This window comes from Acipenser ruthenus, chromosome 5 (genome assembly GCF_902713425.1).
Source record: "Acipenser ruthenus chromosome 5, fAciRut3.2 maternal haplotype, whole genome shotgun sequence".
NCBI lineage: Eukaryota > Metazoa > Chordata > Actinopteri > Acipenseriformes > Acipenseridae > Acipenser > Acipenser ruthenus.
In genome coordinates, this window is record NC_081193.1 from 73,412,733 (window position 1) to 73,435,157 (window position 22,425).

A 22,425-nucleotide genomic window follows, 5' to 3' on the forward strand; every position below is an offset into this window, starting at 1 on the left:
TAGCCCTTTGGCTTGTGTGTTTACTCCAGAACACCAACTCGCACATACTTTGGTTTTCTTTGGTGGTAAATGACTGTCAAACCCCACCCTACTCAGGGTAGGAAATCCTGGTTATGTGTACAGCTGCACCCAATAACTGTATGGTAGCAAATTGAAATCTCCAGGAAACCGCCATCTTACCACAGTGTGCCTTGTGGCTTACTTGCATTTAACAACTAGTAGATTTTTAACTGTGACAAGTACCCATTTCTGCTGTTGACATAGGGGTCACATTTAATTTCCATGCCCTGTCAAGGACTTTGCTATACCCAACAGAGGTACTGCACTGCATGGCCTCAAGATACTGCACTGTTCTTCCTGTACCGCACTTACAGCAGTAGCTATATTAGTTATTGTGCCTTTAGGGACCTCCCCAGACTACTATGACCCTTGTATGGTTTCTCACACCATGGTTTAACAACCTGTAGGTTCAGTGAACTTGCAAATGACAAAATGCCAAATCAAATTTTCCATGCAGCCTACATATTTAAAAAAACTGAAATTCACACAAGCTATCCATGGCAATGAATTTGGTTAACATTCTTGCCCAGTTTACAACAATAGATTTTCAGAAATTGATGCCGATCCTGTTTATGTGAATTATCTTCTGTGAAATGGCTATAGCAATGTGGAATTTGGAATGTCCAGCTTTTACTGTACATGTATTTCTATAAATAAAAGGCAACATGAACATTTTTGTAATTAAAAAGGGCACCGTCATTTAGAAAGTCTACAAAAAAAAAACCCCAGCTGGTTTGTATATTAATCTGCCCAAGGAAAAATCTTACACAGTACGATTATATTACATTGAGTACATTGTCACCTATTCAGACGGAATCTGGGAGACAGAACAATCCATCGTTTCCAGGATGTAATAGGTGAAACATCCATATCAGAACAATGGAAGGTAGCGAAGGTCACAGACAACATTCTGTGCTGAGACTTCCACACAGCCTTGCAGCTTCCTTACAAACATTTCAACATTAACTCACAACCTCAGAATGCGCCAAGAATGTTTTTCTAATAAATTATTCATTTCCCCAGTTCCTGCATACCCACTGCTGGCTGCTGAGTTGAAGAACAAACAAGCTATAAAGGCCCAACATTGTTACAATTGGAGCTTTGAGGTCCTCAAACCCTCTAATCCTCCATTCTTGTCTTCCGATAGATAAATACACCAATTATAGAATTACAGAAGTCTATATGAATAGCCTTATAGGACAGTAGGATTACAATTCCCATCAGAGGTATGATGACAAGGCAAACAGCCATGATCATCAGGTTTTAGCATAAGATTATTTTCTTCTTATCCTGTAGCTTTGCCCAACATGTTGACACACCAAGACCTACAACATGAAAATCCCAATGATAGTAAACTATCACTTTCACAAACACATGTTTATTCACTTCTACTTTAAAAATGCCAGTTAGTGTGAGAAGAACGGAACAAAAAAACCCAACGGAATGATGTTAAATTGGACAGTAATACTGTATCTGAAGTTAAATACAAGCCAAAGGCCTTAGGACGCACTCAATAAATGTGACATAACAAGTTAATAATTTACCAAACAAATCAGTAGTTTAAGAAACCAAGAAAGCCAAGGAGCTTTAATTATTATTGTATGTACAATATTTATTGATAAACTTTCATTTGACCTGCTTTTTTGATTATTAAATCATTTATCACCTTTAAAAAAGACACAATAACAAAGTAGTGCAATGCACATTGTTTAAAGCAGGAGCAGCTTTACCTACAGTAACTGTGCTGAACCTAACGGGCTTGCAGCCAATCATGGTAAAATGGGACTTGAGTCATAAAATGATACCAAGTGAGGTCAATGCACGTTCCAATAGCATATTTAGACTCTGAATATGTAAGCCATTTCATACAGTTAAGGATTAGACGGACTTTCTAAAGAAAATGCATCCAAGGTATTTAGAAAACACTGTTATTCCCCTTGCTGTGCTGAACCAGTGTCTATTACCAGCCATGGCTAGAATAACTTAAAAACTTTGCCTAGCAATAAGTGCGCTTCCTGAAATGTGACAACTTTGCATGTTGTTTCAATACAGGGTTATAAAACTCCTGCTGCCAGATACTGATTGGGGCAAAAGCACAAATTTTAGCATTTCAAATAAAAGTAGCATTGCTGTCACAAGGACACCATTGTGATTTTACTGTTAACTTTTTGTGTTTTGAAAAAAAGGCGGGAGTGATGAAGTTCCTCGAGACCGAGGTGGGTACAACAAAACCTGGGCACAGACAACAGTCAAGCTCATACTGTACTGCCAAGACAGTGCAAGGCAGTGATCAACACCAAGGCACTATGTCTAAAAAACAAAAAAACACAACAACAACAACCTTTGAACTTATTGAAATACTGTCCCGCATTTTGATGTAATGCAGTGTTTGTGACCACGCCTGCTGTATTCTCCATTTATTTAGAACAGACTAAACATTTTAACTTCAGCTGGCGTGTAAATGGGGGAGGGGATAAAAAGATGAAATAATCAAATCCAGGCATTGCCAGGCCCAACGAAATAGCTTTCAACAACTTGAAAGTTAAAGTGTTAAATTCAGCTATGCTGAGATCACCTTGTTTTCATTATAAAAAAGGCCAAAAGTGCAACTTCCAAACCCTATGACATTCCATTTTATCCACAGGCAATATTATGAAAAGCCATGCTACAAAAAGGTAAGACATATAATATCTGACATCTGTGTTTAATAAAAACTGACATTGATGCTGTTTGAATTAAATTGCTAGAAGCCTGCAGATCTGCCACACTAACGCCCAAGAAAAGCTTACTCATTTCTATACCACCCTCCAAGCGCATAGCTAATCACAGAGGGGGTCATGACCTTGCAAAGTTGCACCCTCTGATCCACAAACAAAGGGAGTGTAAACCATCATGGTACATGAAGACGTAGGTGGTTTTGTCAATGTGAACCAACAAGATATGTTAAAAAAAAAATAATAATAATTAGTAGCCGTGTATAAATCATAGCCAAATATTATTTAAAAACGTAGGTAAATTAATAAACAGCACACTTTGAGCAAACCTTTTTAGATTAGTATTTGTCTTACGCAATCAAGCCAGGATGCACTCTTCCTTGCATGGAAAAGTCTGTGTGTGAATTAACCAGGAGTTGAAGAAAAGCTTCAACATGAACCCTCTCCAATTAAAACACTTAACCGATTAGCCAAGCCCTATACTTGAGGCTAATTCACAGCCTGGACTTAATAGTGCCTTTATTAGCTGGCCTTGGACTTCAGTAGGACATATTCCTAGCTGTGAGTTTTGTTTGAGGATAGGCAGCACAAGTACAAAATGTCTCTGTACCTTTCCATCAGCCTTTCCAACATGTCTCCTGCTTATTTTGATAGTTTACAGACAGTAGATGTGTAAAACTAAGAATCACCTTTAAATTAACAGCTGTAGTGCTGCACTCATAAATCTGTGTTTTCAATTCAGCCGATAATCAAATAGATGTACAGTATATGCCTATTAGCCTTGCTATAAAACAATGTACAGCCATGAGTCCCTCCCACTCCCCAGTTTGACATCTCATGGCTGTATGTTTCTTGTAGTAGTCTTTGTAATACCAGGCAAACAACATGTTTCCTAAGGAGTGGCCCCAGGCTGATCAGACGCTTTCCTTCCTGTGAGATGAGTTGACTGATTTTAAAATCAGTCAGGTTTTGAGTGGTTCAATTCAAAACCAATGATGAGCGATATAGTATGCATCGCTGTCTTTTCAATGTGTTGATATATAACTTCTCTAATTCTAGGCAGCCATGGGCAAAATCAGCACATTTTATTCTGGAACACACTGGTCTTTCCCTGGCTTCTATTGTGCCAATGCATCCAGTGGGAATAATGTTGGATGCAAAAGGGGGGTTTCAGTTTAAATTACTCTGTGCTTATTGAATCTGAATATAATGAAACAGAGGACTTTCCCCATCATGTTAGATATTTTTTTTTGTATTTCACTCTCATGAATGCATGAAGAGTGTTTTGAATCCCTTTGGGTACCATTCAACACGCACCAACATAAAAAATGCTATAAACAAATTAGAAGGTCTTCTTGAATTTTCAGTTACACACTGTACAGTAATCTTGAACAAAAAATATCTGATTAAAATACTTTTGGTAATAAGCTGCTGGAGATAAATAAATGAAGTGTAAAATTTCTGCTCCCCTTGCAATGAAAGGCCCCTTCAGTTTTCAACATTTCTTCTCCCCAGCAAAACAGTGGGCCATTCAGAATAGCTAGGGAGGCTGGTTAACTGTAGTATGGCTACAGTAGCTCCCTCTTTCACAAAGCTCTACATGTACAGTCATCTGTGTTTTGAGGACTCGCCTACCATCATGACCTCTGTGTCCAATTCAGAAGTCACATGGTTGAGTGAGTTTTACTCATCCCATGCACTCATGGTCTTCGAATGAAAGGGGACATGATGTGGTTCTGGGCAAAACTGGTCACATTCCATGAGACCAAACAAAATCCAATAAGATCTAAACAAACATTCTGCTCTGTCATGGGACAAACCAAGTTCACATCCAGAAATGCATTTAACTCATTAATGATTTAAGGCATTTTCTCATCAGGAAGACAACTTTTAATGGCATTAAAAAAAAAAAAAAAAAAAAGTAATATATATTTACTTGCTTACTTTTTCACATCAACATCATTATTTATTTATTTATTTTTTTTAATGTAGGATTTAGAAACATGTGATTTGGTAAAATATAGGTATAGCGAGATTACCATTTGGTAAAAGGCCAAGAAACCAGTGCTACCATCTAATGGGAACCAAGCAAAGAACATCTGACACCTTTGCTTATAGATGGTATCAATTGTGTTATAGGGTAGGGTTCATTGATAGAACACTCAATTCAATATTCTTTATAATGTTAATAAACTAAATGTAAAGCGTTGCCACTCAGCGAATATATTTTGTATACCACATTTACCAATACTCAGTGGTCCAACTGCATGTCACACTTTGGGAATTAAAGTTCCTGTACCAAGTCCTTCAGTGAACACAGAACATCCTTTAAAAGGGGAACTATAATGCAAATTAATATATAACCATTTCAATAGAAAACACGTTAACTAAAGCTTTGACGCATTTTCAGCCTCCCCTTGAACAGTATGTCGTATAAAAACCATTAAAACAAATTAACATTGAATGTATTGAGCTCTCTTCCGTCGTGCTTTGTGTGACATCCTGTTGTTGACTCGCTCTATAGTCACACATAGTATTCTATTGAGCGTATGTCCTGTTCCTATATTATGTAGCCATTGTTTTGTTATGGTCGCCCTTTGTTGGTTTGAAGGCTTAGGCAGACAAATACTTTTTGTGACTGCTTTTCCTTTTGTCATTTTTGCACCCAAACGCTTTGCATTCCGACAACGATATGACGTGACAGCGGCGCCAGAAAGGTTCCAATATGGTGGCGGCGGCCTGCATTTCCAGCTGACCCAGAAAGCTGACAAAAAAATGGAAATACTGGCCAAAACGCTGGACTTGGCGCAGCGATACACATTTCTTATGTATACAGAGCATTTTGAGAGCCTTGTAATTTTGAGTACAGTTCCCCTTTAACACACTGTAAGGGTTACTGCATATACCCTTTCCTAATTAAGGGGGGAAAAAAGCAAATAAAATAAACCATTTTAAGAGTAGTTTTTTGTTATAATGTCTGGTGGGATTTCTTTAAAAATGACAAAACCCAGTGGAACGTATTTTAACAAGAAAGTTCTGTCTCCTATAGGGATGGCTACAGTCTATTAAGCAGTATAAATTCAGTACTGCACCATTTGAGGTACAGTAAAATAAATGCAGAAGTATTTTAACTACATAAAGGGGCTGTTCTACACTGGGAAATGCTATTGTCTCATACCGATTCACTCCATCTCCTGCGTGGATAGAGTGAAAAGGGAACTGCAGGTACAGTACAAAAAGCATCTTATTTCAGTGAAAAGCAGAATTAGATACCCCACCCCCCAACCCCAAAGTACTGTGACACTTAACAGTATATTCATATCCTGTGCAATCATATATTTCTTACAATCGCATATTGCCGTTTTTCTGTAATCAAAACAAACCACTGATTTAAAAAAGTTTTGAAAAAAATAGAAATTCCATTTAAATTGATTAGTGGCAATTTAAAGTGCATGACTATATCCAAAGTTCTGCAGGAAGTGACTGCATGCTGTAATTGGATAGCTGTTTCTGAAGTCCATTACTGAGCATTGTACAAGTCAGCACAATTGCCAGACCTTCTCCTCTTACACAACTAAAACACCTCGTTATTTTAAGAGAGCCATTTTACGTACTAATGTAAAAAGTAGCACACCTTTCTATTAATCTTCCTATAATCGTATTGTCCTTAGAACTAGAAAAAGGCACAATGGAGAATGTTTGCGATCTTCTTTTGTACAGAGTAGACAGGAGGGCAAAGTACGTCCTCACACTGAGCTACAGTAGTTTTGTAATTTGCTTCATTACAAGGGTGGGGTTCTGCAGGGGCATTGCAACACCTGGCACCATAACAAGCAAATGTATGAAATCGATGCAAGGTCTTAACTTTTTTTTTTTTTTATTGCCCACTGGAGATGAATGCAAACTGCCATATTATTAGCAGCTACTTGTGTGGCTGTGGTCGCTGCATTGCTATTTCCTACACATCTTCATTACACTCTTAATTATTTTAGGGGTGTGCCTGGTTCCTAAAATGTTATACAGTAATCTAAATACATACTTAAGCAATAGAAACTGACTTTAGTGTCTGGTAGCAGACCAGTACTGCACAAACAAGGTAACTACCAAGGAAATACTGCAATTGGAAACTGGTAAACCGTGCCTTTGTTGTTATTTTAAACATTTTAAATCTTTAATTTACAGATTGAATTCCTCTTTGTGTTTTGCTTTCCTAATGTTCTTCTTGCGGAGCTCTACTAAACAGTGGCTAAACATGTGGTATATCACGATCAGTTTATTATCAAACAACAGATTGTGGTTTTCACAACACAAGCCTTGTAATAAACCTATAGTAAAAGGGAACTGAAATATATATATATTTTTTTTTTTAATTAAATAAAATAAATAAATTATTTATATATATATATATATATATATATATATATATATATATATATATATATATATATATATATATATATAGCCTACTTATGAAAAAAGCTTAAAAAATGCGGTACAGTCTTAGATTTTTGTAACTCATCCCATTTTAATATTACATTTACAATGTCACATTATATTCCACCACTTCTAAGCCCTCATCTGCAGATGTATGGGAAATGTTGAAAAAAATATGCAACTCATTTAGTGGGTTAAATTCTTGTTTGCTCACAATCAATCATTAAATTTATTCTAATTCCATATACTTCTTGAGTAATTGCTATTCAGGTCTGCCATAGGTTTACTGACTTTTTATTAAAACTAGGATTTAGCTAAATATGAAGTACTTGACACGTTATTTTAAATCATTGTAAAAACTCCCTGTAGTCATGACGATGGTTGGGTGATGGGGAGGGGGCTGTAAATGTATATGCTTACATTTACTGTGACTTGAGTGTTTTGTTTCTAAGAGAAAGAACAATAATGATACTTGGCACTCTAAAGCATCTCAATTGTTTTGAAAAATTCCTCCCTCTGGGTTTATGGTTCTTCCAAGGAATTTCAAAGCTACAAGCACCAAAAGTTTATAATTTATGTGCCAGAGCGAGATATTTCAAAAAGGGGCAGCTATGGGGTTCATGGTCCAATGTGCACAAAAAAACAACATCTAGATCTCAAAAGATTACGTGGCACCTTAACATTTCTAATTTACTGAAGGGACCAGGACAAACGACCACTCCCACCTTTCCCCTTCCATTGTTCTCTATGAATAAGCAATTAGGATCCAGTTATCACGTTTGCAGTTTAAAGGGAGGGAATGTTTGAAATTCAATCTTAAAACTGTTTGAATGCATGACTCTGTAGATGACGCAATTCAAGCTACGAATATTTTTAATCCCGAGTTTATTTCAGTAACTGAAATGTTGTGCCAAAGCTGATTAATATTGTACAGACCAATATTACACTTCTGTCATTTCTCTAATCTGATTTTTTCAGAATTAGGTAGTGTTTTGAACCAGTAATCTCTTTCTCCAAACATAAAAAACAAATTTTATATATATATATATATATATATATATATATATATATATATATATATATCAAATAGGTTCAGATTAAGATGGACAGATTCTTTGACCATGCACAGTGCCAGGCACCAACATTGTTTCTCACAATAACAGCACAGCAACAGTACTAACTATACATAACCAAAAACCTTCCAGATCTTACCTTGCAACTGTTTAAATCTTCCTTCCAGCTGGTTGTAATTGAATGGTACCTGAGCTGTGAAGCCAGGTCCAGGGCTAGGGCTAGGGCTAAGGCTGGGGCTGGGGCTGGGGCTAAATCCAGGGGATAAGTGTCCAGGCATGCTGGATGCCCTCTGTAATTCCATTTGCTTCCAAATAAGTAATCAATTAAAATGCCTTAAACACAAAAAGGGGACAGAAGCAATGCAATGCAATGCAATGCAATGCACTGCACAGTTTTCAGGCCTCCCAAAACAAACAAACAAACAAAAAAAACAAACAAAACAAAAAAACAACTCGAATTAAACAGTAGTAGTAAAACAGAAGAAAGGAGAAAAGCTGGAACCAGCCAGTCCAGTACAAAGCTGAAGAAACAAAACAAAGTGCAGTGTAGGCTGATGGTAGCCTGTGTGTAACGGGTCCAGCCTCCTCAGCAGCAGACCAGCATGATTGCTCTGTGTCCTTCTCCCATTCAAACAACAAGAGTTGAAGCTAAAAAGCTTCTCTGTATCCACGATGTTACCAAACCCTGCCAGGCAAGTAAGCGCACAACCGTCCCTTCAAAACAAAATCCCTTGAAACACAGCACACCTTTCACAAACCTTTTTTTTTTCAGTTGGGGTTGTAATTTAATCAGTAGCAAGTCACTATGTATTTAGTGGTGATGTCACTGCTTCATTACCATAAGGGGAGGAGGAGGTGGGCTATACCATGTTTGGAAGGAGGGGTTCGCCAGGATGTCCACCACTTCCTTGGATTATTATAGAAACAAACAAGAAAACACACTTTTTGTAGTGCCCTTTTACCTTTTATCTAAATCTGTCTTTTGTCCACAAATAAAGAGCTAAAGAAACTGAGAAGGTATTTTCTCTGTGCAGAGAAACATGCAGCCGAAATATGTACTGGCTGAAATTAATGGTTTCTCCTCATACAAAACTGGTGGAATTAAAAGCTCTTGTTAAGAGCCTCATGTAACTGAAAAGTCTCAGATTACTATCACAAGAATACAAGCGCTCTTCCCTCTGTGTCCTCGGCAGAAGCTGTAGTTTTACCTCAAAGGTTTCACATATTGTATGTGTGTAATCTGCATTTTATTCATATACAATTTTACTTTTACGATTAACGTAATGTTTATCTGATTTATTTGTGTATCTTAATTCTTTGGTTTTATTGTGTCTTGAGATCATTACTGATAAGTTATAAGTGTTTTATTATTATTTGTTATTGTTTTGCATTACTATTATTTGTATAATTATGAAAACACTTACATACAGAAGCATGCTAAAGAGACATCAGTTATAAATGTTGACAATTTATATTTAACAAAGTTGATTCTAACAGTCTGTGAAGCATTTAGAGGACTTGTTTAAAACAAAAGATAAATTATACAAAAAACAAAGTCCCATCTACTAACATACCTATTTAATTTATTTTCACAAACTATACAATGATAAAAATCAGCTTGAAGCTGAAAAAAATCTTGTGCAATATAAAAAAGAATTATAAAACACCGAAGTATTTGCTTAAATGTTTAGGCTTCTGAAGAACTTGGTTTGACAACAGAAGCTGATAAAAACAGAAATAAAAACAAAACAAAAAAAAACGCTGTTGTGTGGATTTTCTTATTATGTCTGAGTTCCTTTTTTAGTGTACCATACCTTGTGGGTGAATCACATCCTGTGGGATTGAGACATTCCCAGGATAAAAGTTTCCCATGCTTGTACTCCTCCCCTCCTCCCCCCTCCCCTCCTCCCCTCTCACCTTCTCCACTACGATGCACGCTAAACTGCATACATGTACGATAAAGCAATAAAACAATAAAGGCAATCATGCTTCACTTGGTCACGATTTAAAATAATGTAGCCGTCAACACTAAAGTTCTGTTTCAAACTCAGTAGAGAAAGCATATTAGTTAATGTTATGCATCTTAACTAGGCAGCAGTGTGGAGTATAGGGCAGCAGTGTGGAGTAGTGGTTAGGGCTCTGGACTCTTGACTGGAGGGTCGTGGGTTCAGTCCCCGGTGGGGACACTGCTGCGGTACCCTTGAGCAAGGTACTTTACCTAGATTGCTCCAGTAAAAACCCAACTGTACAAATGGGTAATTGTATGTAAAAATAATGTGATATCTTGTAACAATTGTAAGTCACCCTGGATAAGGGCGTCAGCTAAGAAATAAATAATAATAATAATAATAACATCCATGATATCTTCAACAGCACTGTGTGGGTTTTAAATCATTGATAAAATTGAGAAATACGCAGGCCCTGTTGCTGAATTGCTGAACCCCTTGTGCAAGTTCAGATAATCCAATTCGTGTGGCTTCCAACCATTCTCGTTCTTGTCTATAGTTGGGGTTTGGGCATTTAGCCTTTCAAAAATAGTATTTATTTTAGCGTTTCTAAGCTGCAACAACCCCTTGTGTAAAGGACGGCCATTTGCTTGGATGCCTATTGTAGTCACATACCATGCGCATCTTTCCCCGAGGGTATTTTTCTACTCAGTAGGGAAGCTGTGGAAGTTATCAATCCAAGGCAAATTAAAGGTAGCCAGACAGCAAAATGTAAATGCATCTTCTATGCATCAGAAAGATGCTGTTTTGTGGGACACTTATTACTGGGTCAAGATGAACCAGGACACTGAACTATTTATTTGTTTCCTGGCAGATGTGGTCATTTGTTACACATTGTACCCCACTCAGACAAACTATCTGTGTTGCTGAAAGGATAATTGTCTCACCTCCAAAAACATTATCTAAAAACAGGTATACATTAACTGATGCCAGGTCGCTTTCCATTGCCATGTCTTACATCTCTGTAACCTGTCTGCTTGAGCTGTTCAGGTAACAATAAATATGATTGGTTGTTATGGCACATGTGATGGATGCTGACTATTGTATAATGCATTGTATCCAATACAATGTGATGGGTTCCAACCAGAGGGCTGAACAGAACTTTCAAAAGTAGAGGTTAATGTCGAACCACAGAGGAGAGTTACTATGTTATGGGTTAGGTTAATACAAAACAGTTTTGTTTTTTGAAAAATACTGATTTAGCCTCAGAAGCTTAGGATTGGTAATGGGCATTGCAATAGTTCAGCTGGCTAACCCCAAAACTGCAGACCAAGGAACCAACTATGACAAGGGTCAACCAAAATATAGAGACAAAGCTTTTCTGCAGATATTAGCCTTGTGTTTTTTTGTTTTTTTTTACTAATGGAGCACTGTTAGAATGGAGACAATTGTGCAGTCTCCCTGCTGGCATTCGATGTGTTCCAGAAGTGATTGTGATAATTATCACAGCAATGTTTTGCTCATACTTGATAAACATTTTGTACAAACTCCTTAGTTAAACAGATGACCTGTTTTCAAAAGGAGTCTTGTTTCTGTATTCCTAAATAAAATACAAATTATAAAAAAAAAAAAAAACCTAAGTATATACAGTATATTTGATTTAATTTATTCAAACCCATTAGAAAATATTGTATTATTTTTGGCGTGCGGAGGAGAGACTCAGAAAAGATTTCAATGTCAAAACAGGCCTTAATCATTAAAGCTTTTTACTGGCCTTGTAGAATGTGTCAATGGTGTTCCAGTACACTGCCCAGGCAAGTGTGATTTACCTCATCTTCTGTTATTTTTGGATCACATTTTTACAATACGGCAAGTAAATCATTAGACACATTCTAGTTAGCTTATGCACGGGTCTTTCGAGAAGTCAGATCAGAAATATCACCAAGGTTATAATGATTCTATACATGCACCTCCCATTTTCATATACTGCAGTCACGGAGACAGCCAAGTTGGAATGAGGGAATCAAACGTATACTGTAAATAAAAATATCTACAAAAAAAAAGGAGGGGCCAAGTTAACCCAATTTTTAGACCTACTTTGTACTGAACTACAGTATTTCTCCTTGCCTGTCATGTCAAATAATATATACTGTGATTTTAGGCTTAAGGCCTATTCACACCAGACGTGATGCAACAAGCTAATGTGTAGTATGACACATCACTGTCGCCACTAGTGTGAAAGGTAGTGTCGCAACAAAAGTATAATTTAAAAAAAAAAGTAAAAAAAGTAAAATAATAAATAAATAAATAAATAAATAGCAGGCCAAATCAGTGTCCTGTGTGAATATATGCTCTTTTAAAATATAGAAAAAAAGTCCACAGCTTGATGCACTATTTGTATTCTGGGTCACCAGTTATTCAATTATATATAGGTTTTTTAGGAAACTATATGATACATGTTATAATTCTTCACTTCATATTTATAAGCGGAGCATATCAAGAAGCATGCTCTCAATCTAAAGAACAAAACTTAAATATTAGAAAGCAATTGTTGATGGTTGATGCATGTGTATAGAGGAAGACAAACTTTTCATAGATTGTGCTTCTAAGGAAAACTGGAGGCCAACTTCCAAACTAACTTTTCAAACTCTGGGTTTGGTGTAGCATGTATACATGCAAGAATAGAAAAATGAATGAAACCAAAACAAAAAACACACCACGCACTAAAATGAATGCAAATCCTGCTGGCTTACAATCAACCATTAAATCCAGCACATACTTGTATGTTTATGTATGAGCTCTTTTTGTAAAATACTACATAAATACTTCAGTTAATGAAATGCAGATGTTAGCCTACACAGTATATATTAAAAGACACAAGACTGAGGCAAACACCATTATATAGTTACATCCACAACTACTGTAACTAAACTATAAACATGAAAGAAATTCAAAATGTGTCAATTATATTCCTCCACTAAATACTTTTACAATGAACATGTTTTACATCCTTGCATTGTTATTTTTGAACATTTGGGAACCTGATACAGTAGTTTCTATGGGATTAAATGCACACTGAAAACACGGGCAGGTTTTTTTAAATTAGTCCCTGGTTTTACATTTCCCTTGCTATCAGGTAAACGCAAGCTGTTTTCTTACATGCATTTCATCAGGCTTGCTTCTTATGCATTATTTAAATCACTGAGCATCAATATGATATTCACTTCACTGACTACTGACATTGCTGCTGAAGTACTTCTAAATTCACATTCATTTATTAATAGAAGAATCAGCTTGAGGGAGGCAGGTATGTATGTATGTATGTATGCATGTATGTATGGATAGATGTATGTAGGCAGAAGAAAAAAAAAAAACATTTAACAAATTACCTATTAATAGTAATTGACCTACAGTGCTATTTTCCTATGGGCTTGTAGAGAATTGTTTAACCAAATAAATAAATACAGTTTTCAATCAATCAAAGTTTAGTTTACTCGCTAACCCTATTTTCTAGAGAGTTCAAGTAACTGTCATGACTTGTTTTAAAAACATATTTCAACTGGTATAACAGGTGATACAGCGTTTAAAATAATTGCTAATGTACCTTTTGAAAAATATTTTTTCAGTTTTAATGTATAATGTGGTTATACAGTAAGCAAATAAAAAACAATGAATCATACTGTTCATAAATGTGTATTCTTAGTAAATATGTTACAATATTCATTATTTGAATAGTCAAATTCAAATCTTATCAGTATTTTGAAGACATAGCAAATTATGTTTTTAAAATACTACAGTGGATAAACCAATAATATCTAATGTAGTTTCTTACTAAAAAGGTTCAAATGTAATTTTTACAATGAGTACTGGCATTAGCATCTGTTACCCAACCGCTGAGAGAAACAAATAAAAATAAGTGTCTGTTTAACTGCATTATAATCACTCCTGAAGAATTTCAAATAGTTATGTGTATTGATGCCAAAATCAAAACAGTATGGTCACCCTATTTATTGTATTGTCATATTACAGTCTTGGCTTCTGCTTTAAAAACATGCTTTCAGAGGCGATACAAAATGTGGTCTTGTTGAAACAGTGCATGTGTGGCTGGCTCCCCCCTCCTCTAAAATATAAGAAATAATATAAAATTAATATAAAAACACACAGGACTTCCTGCCATTTTTAACTCAAATACGTCCCGATAGCATCCATCCTCAATGGCCACTCTGACATTCCAGGTGATTGTTTCAAGCACACTGTGTAAATATGAAAGCTGTAACAGGAATGTTCTCCTCGACTGAGAATCTGTAAAAACAGCCCTATGAGCACAACTACAATAAATCTAACCTGTTCACAGGGTTCTGTGGACAACCACCGGATAAAGACCTCACTTTTTCAGATTTATTTAAGTCTCATGTGGTTTATTATATAATTGAAGCCAGGAATCCTATGATGTCTTCAGCCACGTGCATCAGATCACATGAAGAAAAATGTTCAAGATGGTGAAAGAATTCTCTTTAATAAATACAAAAAAATTACCTTGTTCCAGTTCTCCTTGCTTTAAAAAGACAAAAGGTCTCAATTACAAGTAATCAGTCTCGCCCCTTTATTCTGGGCAGCACAAATCAGTTTTATCTTTATTTGAAAACAAAAAAAATAAATTCCAAATGAGTTTCTGTTGGTGAAAAAAGCTCAACGATTTCCAAGCTTCAAGATCTCAGCAAAGAGCACTTGGGCTAACAATTTGGGCTAAACTACTCACTGCACAATAATTTAAATCAATTATTACTGTGCTCCCGCTTTATAACGAGGTTGTCGGGAGCCTTACGAAACTGTGCCATTTGTGTTCGGCCTTATAACGAGAATACAAGTACTAGAGTAATGGCATGGGGCAAGTAGGAGCCTTGAGCCTTGTTTCCTTACAATGAGGAAGCTCTGTATTTACATATTAAATAGTCAGTTATGAATGGTTTACATAAGGCCCACATTCCATCTAAAATGTGACCCAATAATCCCATTTTCAGAAACAAACAACTGAATAGAAGATCTTATTATAACCCATGTATATATGATTCTTACAAGTTGGACCACCTCTGAATTTAATCACGAGCAGCTCTGAAAATAAAACTGCTAAAGAAAAAAAAACACACTGGATTTGGCTTGGTTAAGCTTTGGGCTAAAGCTTCCCATATTTCCCAAGACAGTGGTTGAGTTGTTATTACTATCAAGATGTTCTACAAACCATGGTTCAAAGAACACAGCACCGCTACCAAAAGATGTAATTAAAACAGCACACCACATGCAACTAACTGTGTAGTGATTTTAGTTTTTATAAATTATATACAATATATAATTTTGTTGCAACTTTGTTATGTGGAATTTTCGCCCCTTCAAAAAAGGCACAAGTAAACCTCATGTTATTACTTTATGAAAACGTGTCTATGGCCACTGTTTACTGCAAAAAAAATGCAATGAAAAAAAGGAATGGAAAAAAATGTAATAAATAAATAAAATGCAGTGTCTTTATGCACTGTTTATTTTGGGAATAAACAAAACAATGTTTAACTTGAACTGCTATTTGGCATCCTTTCTTTTGTAGTTAATTCACACAACATATTCTTTACTACTGGGATATTTTTCTACTTTAATGTGTTACATATTGTAACGTCTTGCTGTAAAATAAAAAACACGACCCCCTGCTCTGCCTGCGTCTGAGCAATATACAGTAGATTTATATATATATATATATATATATATATAAAAACACAGTCACCTCCAAAATGATTGGCACCCTTGATAAAGAGGAGCAAAAAAAACTGTATAAAGTACTGAGCTATATTGTAATTTACCAACATGCGGAATATATTTGACTTTATTAATGATTCAATGGAATCAACCAAAATTACACATTTCTCAAATTATAAACTTATTTCCAAAAAAATGAAGTGTCACAATTATTGGCACCCTTGTTTTCAGTACTTTGTGCACCCTCCCCTTGCAAGGATAACGGCACTGAGTCTTTTTCTATAATGTTTCATGAGATTAGAGAACACATTGGGAAGGATCTTAGACCATTCCTCCATACAGAATCTTTCCAGATCCTTGATATCCTTCGGTCTGCGCTTATGGACTGCCCTCTTCAATTGAAAACACAGGTTTTCAATGGGGTTCAAGTACGGAGACTGAGATGGCCATTGGACAGAATTTCCCAGCAGGCGGCGCACAATTGGCCGAGCGCCACCCGGGGGGTGGAGGGCTTAGGTCGGCCAGGGTGTCCTCCGCTCACCGCGCACCAGCAACCCGTGTAGACTGGCCGGGCGCCTGCGGGCCTGCCTGTAAGTTGCCCAGAGCTGCTGCATGGCAGGCCTGCAGAGTGAAAAGAAGTGGACGGCTGACGACACAGGTTTCGGAGGACACGTGTGTCCATCGTCTCCCCTCCCGAGTCAGTGCGGGGGTGGCAGCGGTTAACCAGGTTGAAATAAAATAGTCTTTTCAAATAATGAAGACAGAATAACTAAAACAGGAGGTCAAAGAACCATTGGCAAACTCAGACCACAACATGGTCTCATTTGAAGTGATTTTTAAAACCCAAAAAGTAATGACTAAAGCGAAGGTTTACAATTTTAGAAAGGCAAACTATGAAGGTATGAAACGGAGACTAATAGAAGTAGACCGGAGTAAATTAGAGAAAACATCCACGGAAAAAGGATGGCTGTTTTTTAAAAATGTAGTACTAGAGGCACAAAACAATTACTTCCCAAAAGTAGACAAATCTAAATCAAAAACATAATGGCCAAAATGGTTTAACAGATCATTTAACCCTTTGCGGTCCATTGTCGGACTGGGTCCGACATTGCAATTATTCCTCTCAGGTCCTTTGTCGGACTAGGTCAGACATCATTATAGCAATGCAAAAAACGGGTTTCTGGTCATTTTTTCTCCGGAAAAAGCAGAGAAAACCATTCAATTGCCGAGTGGGAGCGACAAGAGCAGAGACAAGTCTGGGGGAAAAAAAAAAGCGTCTCTCATGAATAGTCATACATGGCCCTGTATCAGATAACGGGGCGGCATAGTAAACAAGCTGGCTGATCAGTGCATCAGCGCACAGAGAACACGGACATTTGCAGAGCTTTTTTGAGATGTTATAGTAATAAAATAATGACTTGGATCGCATTATTGAGGAGTTTGGTGATAAAACGAGTGGTCAGGAGATGATTGATCGGTATGTACGACTATCATTTTTATTATTATTTATTTCTTACATAGGTGAAAGCTATAGCGAATGAAAGGGTGGGGCGGGGCTGGAGATGCCTAGTGAGTGCTTTGTTGATATGCAGGGCCATTTAAACCCGTTTGACTGTGGAAAAAAATACTCTTAAACAGCGCGTCTAAAATTAACTGCGCGTGTGAAAATTAATTAGACCTGACGTGCCTGACGTACATTTAATAAATGGACCGCAAAGGGTTAAAAAATATTCTGTGAAAAAAGGCACTTTACAGAGCATTTAAAAGGGACCAAAAACAAAGCACACAGAAAGAGTACTTGGAACTGCAAATGCAAGTCAAAAAGGAAGTTAGAAAGGCCAAGAGAAAGATAGAAATGAACATTGCTAAAGGGGCTAAAACCAATTCCAAAAAGTTTTTCCAATATTATAACAGCAAGAGAACATTCAAAAGAGGAGGTTAAACATCTAAGAGATACAAATGGGAAAATCATAGACGAAGACAAAAAAACAGCAAATATTAAATGATTACTTTTCACAAGTCTTTACAAAGGAGGATACGGACAACATGCTCCACATGTCAAGCTGTTCCTATCTAGTTTTAAATGACTTTAGCATAACAGAGGCAGAAGTGTTGAAGGGACTAGAAGCTCTTAAAATAAACAAATCCCCTGGGCCGGATGAGATCCTCCCAATACTACTCAAAGAAATGAAAGAAGTTATTTACAAACCGGTAACCAAGATCTTGCAACAGTATCTTGTCACAGGGTTTGTACGGACAGACTGGAGAATTGCAAACATAATACCGATCCACAGAAAGGGAAACAAAACCGAACCAGGTAACTACAGACCAATAAGCCTCACTTCTATTATATGGAAACTTATGGAAACTATAATAAGATCCAAAATGTAAAATTACCTATATGGTAAAAGTATCCTGGGAGACAGTCAGCGTGGCTTTAGGAAAGGGAGATCGTGTCTAACTAACCTGCTTGATTTTTTTGAAGATGCAACATCGACAATGGATAATTGCAAAGCATATGACATGGTTTATTCAGACTTCCAGAAAGATTTTGACAAAGTACTGCACAAAAGATTAATTCTCAAACTAAATGCAGTAGGGATTCAAGGAAATGCATGCACATGGATTAGGGAGTGGTTAACATGTAGAAAACAGAAAGTATTGATTACAAGAGAAACCTCAAAATGGAGCAAGCTAACCAGTGGTTTACCACAGGGATCAGTATTAGGTCCTCTGCTATTCCTAATCTACATTAATGACTTAGATTCTGGTATAGTATGCAAACTTGTTAAATTTGCAGACGACACAAAAATAGGAGGTGTGGCAAACACTGATGCAGCAACAAAAGTCATCCAAAATGATCTAGATAGTATTCAGAACTGGGCAGACACATGGCAAATGACATTTAATAGAGAAAAGTGTAAGGTATTGCACGCAGGCAATAAAAATGTGCATTACAAATACCATATGGGAGATACTGAAATTGAAGATGGAATCTATGAAAAAGACCTAGGAGTTTATGTTGACTCAGAAATCTCTTCATCTAGACAATGTGGGGAAGCTATAAAAAAATGCCAACAAGATGTTCGGATATATAGTGAAAAGTGAAGAATTTAAATCAAGGGAAGTAATGTTAAAACTTTACTTCCCTGTGTTACGTTCTGGTCATCTCGCTACAAAAAGGATATTGCTGCTCTAGAAAGAAAGGCATGTCATAAGCAGACAGTCTTGAACAAAGAAGACTACGCGGCGATCTGATTCAAGCATTCAAAATTCTAAAAAGGTAGGGGCTCCCGAGTGGCGCATCCAGTAAAAGCACTTGCGTAGAGTGCATGATGCGCCCTATAGTCTGGACATCGCGAGTCCGAGTTCAGGCTATTCCTTTGCCGACAGAGGACGGGAGCTCCCTGGAGGCAGCGCTCAATTGGCCGAGCGTCGCCCGAGGGGAGGGAGGGTTAGGTCAGCAGGGTGTCCTCGACTCACCGTGCACCAGCGACCCCTGTAGTCAGGCCAGGAGCCTGCGGGCTTGCGTGTAAGCTGCCTGAGAGCTGCGTTGTCCTCCGACGCTGTAGGTCTTGGGTGGCTGCATGGTGAGTCTGCAGCGTGAAAAAAAGCGGTCGGCTGACGGCACACGCTTCGATGGACAGTGTGTGTTCGTCTTCGCCCTCCCGAGTCAGTGCAGGGGTGGTAGCGGTGAGCTGAGCATAATAAAATAATTGGCTATTCCAAATTGGGAGAAAATAATAAAAATAATTGGCTACGACTAAATTTATAAAAAAAAAAAAAAAAAAAAAAAAAAAATTCTAAAAAGTATTGACAATGTCAACCCAAGGGACTTTTTCGACCTGAAAAAAGAAACAAGGACCAGGGGTCACAAGTGGAGATTAGATAAAGGGGCATTCAGAACAGAAAATAGGGGGCACTTTTTTTTAAAACAGATAATTGTGAGTCTGGAACCAACTCCCCAGTAATGTTGTTGAAGCTGACACCCCAGGATCGTTTAAGAAGCTGCTTCATGAGATTCTAGGATCAATAAGCTACTAACAACCAAACAATCAAGATGGGCCGAACGGCCTCCTCTTGTTTGTAAACTTTCTTATGTTCTTATGTAAACAAAATGGATGCTTTCGAATTTGGGGGAAATCATTTATATACATACAAAAGGTGAAATAACAAACAGAACTCAAAATGACTGTTAAGGTTACCGATAGGGAAAATGTTAGGATAGGAACAAATCTCTAAATAAATGTTTTTTTTTTTTAAATCAATCAAATGTTACGCCATGCTCAAGGGCATAAAAATACTACCCTCACAGATCTGTGTAAGTTTTCCTTTAAGCCTGCTACAATCATGGACGCAGTGACCTTGAAGGTTAATGGTTACATTTCTATTTCAGGGAACCAGAGGTTATTATCATAACCTACGGTCCCTTTCAAGTACCAAATGTAACCAAATGAGTGTACCAAAGCCGTCGCAAGAATAATATTGCAGAATGACTGGAATGCTACAAGGCTGAGGGTTAGTTCATACTTATGTCGCAGGTGAATGCGATACGTCAAAGGGAGACAGCTATAAAAGCCGTGCAGCTTCTAGCCCCATAGCAGACAAAATTGTTCAGACTGCCTCCAACTTTTCATCCTGTCAAAGTACGCCAGGGCCCGCACTGGGCAGAGTGTATGGAGCTGCCGCTCTCTGTCAGACTGGAAAGGAGCTTGATGGAAAGCCTCTAATTCCACAGACTGGTTGACGTGGAATGTCGAGATCGTTTTTGGCAAAAAGGCCTTAGTCCTGGCCTTTGTAAAAATTAAGCAGACTTTCGCTATTGAGAATGCCAGCATCTCACTCACCCGCTTTTTGGAGGTGATAACGAGCTAGAAGGTTGCTTTAAATTATATAAAAATGTCAGCTCAACTGAATGCTGGGGCTCAAATAGAGGCTTCATAAGTGCATTAAGCAGTGCGGAAAAATCTCTTCACAGGCAACGGAAGACGCCGAGCCCCTTTCAAAAATTGCCTCGCCAGGCCATGAGCTCCTGGGGAGACAATTTTGACATGGCAAGCTGAGATAGGTCCCCCGTGCCTGACTGAGCCGGTCGTGGCACTTGGGCAGTCTCCACAGCTGGCCACTCAGGAGCTTTGCTGTTCGCCATCACCTTCTCAAAGCAGGCGACAATGGATTGACTCCTGGGAGGCAAAGAGATCTCTGCTCTCCTGAACCTCTTCCAAATGAGGCTCACCAACTCGAGGTGAAGCTTCCACTCCGAGGTGCTGGGGACTCTCCTTGACAGGAGGTTCGCCGCCCAGTTTGTCACCCTGGGCAGATGTACTGGCTGTAGTGGAGAGAAGGTTTTCGTGTGCCCAGAGCAAAAGCTTGCGGGCCACACAATGGAGACTGGGCAACCTTAGGCCACCTTGGTGGTTGATGTAAGCCACCAATATTGTGTTGGCTGTACGAACGAGCACGTCTCCTTCAAACCTCCTGCAAAAAATTATGCACGGCCAGGTAAACTGCCTGCAGCACTAAAACACTGATGTGGAGACCCTGCCACACACCTTGCACACCCCTGCCATTCCACACAGCTCCCCAGCACAGCCTGGGACGCGTCCGTGGTGACAACCTCCCTTATGGTGACACTGCCCAGCACTATGCCTAGGCATAGATGGGGAGGCTGTTTCCACCAAGAGAGCGCCTTTAGATGGTAACGAGACACTGTCAATAGGCAGTCACTGTTCAACGCGGGCTAAAAAACCCTGCTGTTGAACCAGGCCTGCAGAGGGCGCATGCACAGGCGACCCAATGGAAGGTCTGGGAAGCTTCTGGAATGTCACTACCAATAGTGTTCTGTTGAGCTGAAAGAGCTCCAAACAGGCAGTTATTCTCTGCACTCAGCGTCCGACAGAGTGGACAGCATGGCCTTGGAGTCCAAGCACACTCCTTCATAGGAAGCTGTCTGAGAAGGCGAGAGCTGGCTCATCGCCTGATTCACCGCCCAACCATTGAAGGTGTCCGGTGACCAAGTTTCATGTGGACCTCTGCCTGTGCTGCAGACCGAGCACAAATGAGCCAGTCATCAAGATAACTGAACACTCTGATGCCTTCGAGTCTCAATGGGGCCAGGATAGCTTCTATGCACTTCCAGAAGGCACGGGGAGCTAGAGAGAGGCCAAATGGCAAGAAAAGGATCTCTGAAAGGCAAACCGCACTAGGAAGTACCTGAAGTAGAACCCTTTCTCCAACCGGAAGGGGTCTATCACACAAATACCAAGCTTTTACAGCAGAGCTGCTACCTCCGGAGACACCACAGCGGCATCCCGTCCTTGACTTCCATTGTAGTCACGCCCTGAAAGGCAGGGGGACCGTGCTTGAACTACAGTGAGCAGCCGATTTGAACGGTAGTAAGCACCCAGATGCCTGTGGTGCACTGACACCAATACTCAATAGATGGCTCCTTGAAAA

General features: G+C 38.4%; 1 protein-coding gene across 6 annotated transcripts in view; it reads right to left on the reverse strand.

Annotated features, from left to right (window-relative positions):
• LOC117403121 (spectrin beta chain, non-erythrocytic 1) overlaps window positions 1-22,425 on the reverse strand; it is a 106,003-nt gene that overhangs the window by 53,117 nt on the left and 30,461 nt on the right. Inside the window, exon 1 of one of the 6 annotated variants that reach the window (XM_034005132.3) lies at window positions 8,421-9,040. The exons of the other annotated variants lie outside the window; for them this stretch is intronic. Within the exon in view, the coding sequence (XP_033861023.3) occupies window positions 8,421-8,583 (163 nt within the window). The 5' untranslated portion in view covers window positions 8,584-9,040. Of the gene's footprint in view, window positions 1-8,420; window positions 9,041-22,425 lie in introns of those variants that run through there. 6 annotated transcript variants of the gene reach the window in all.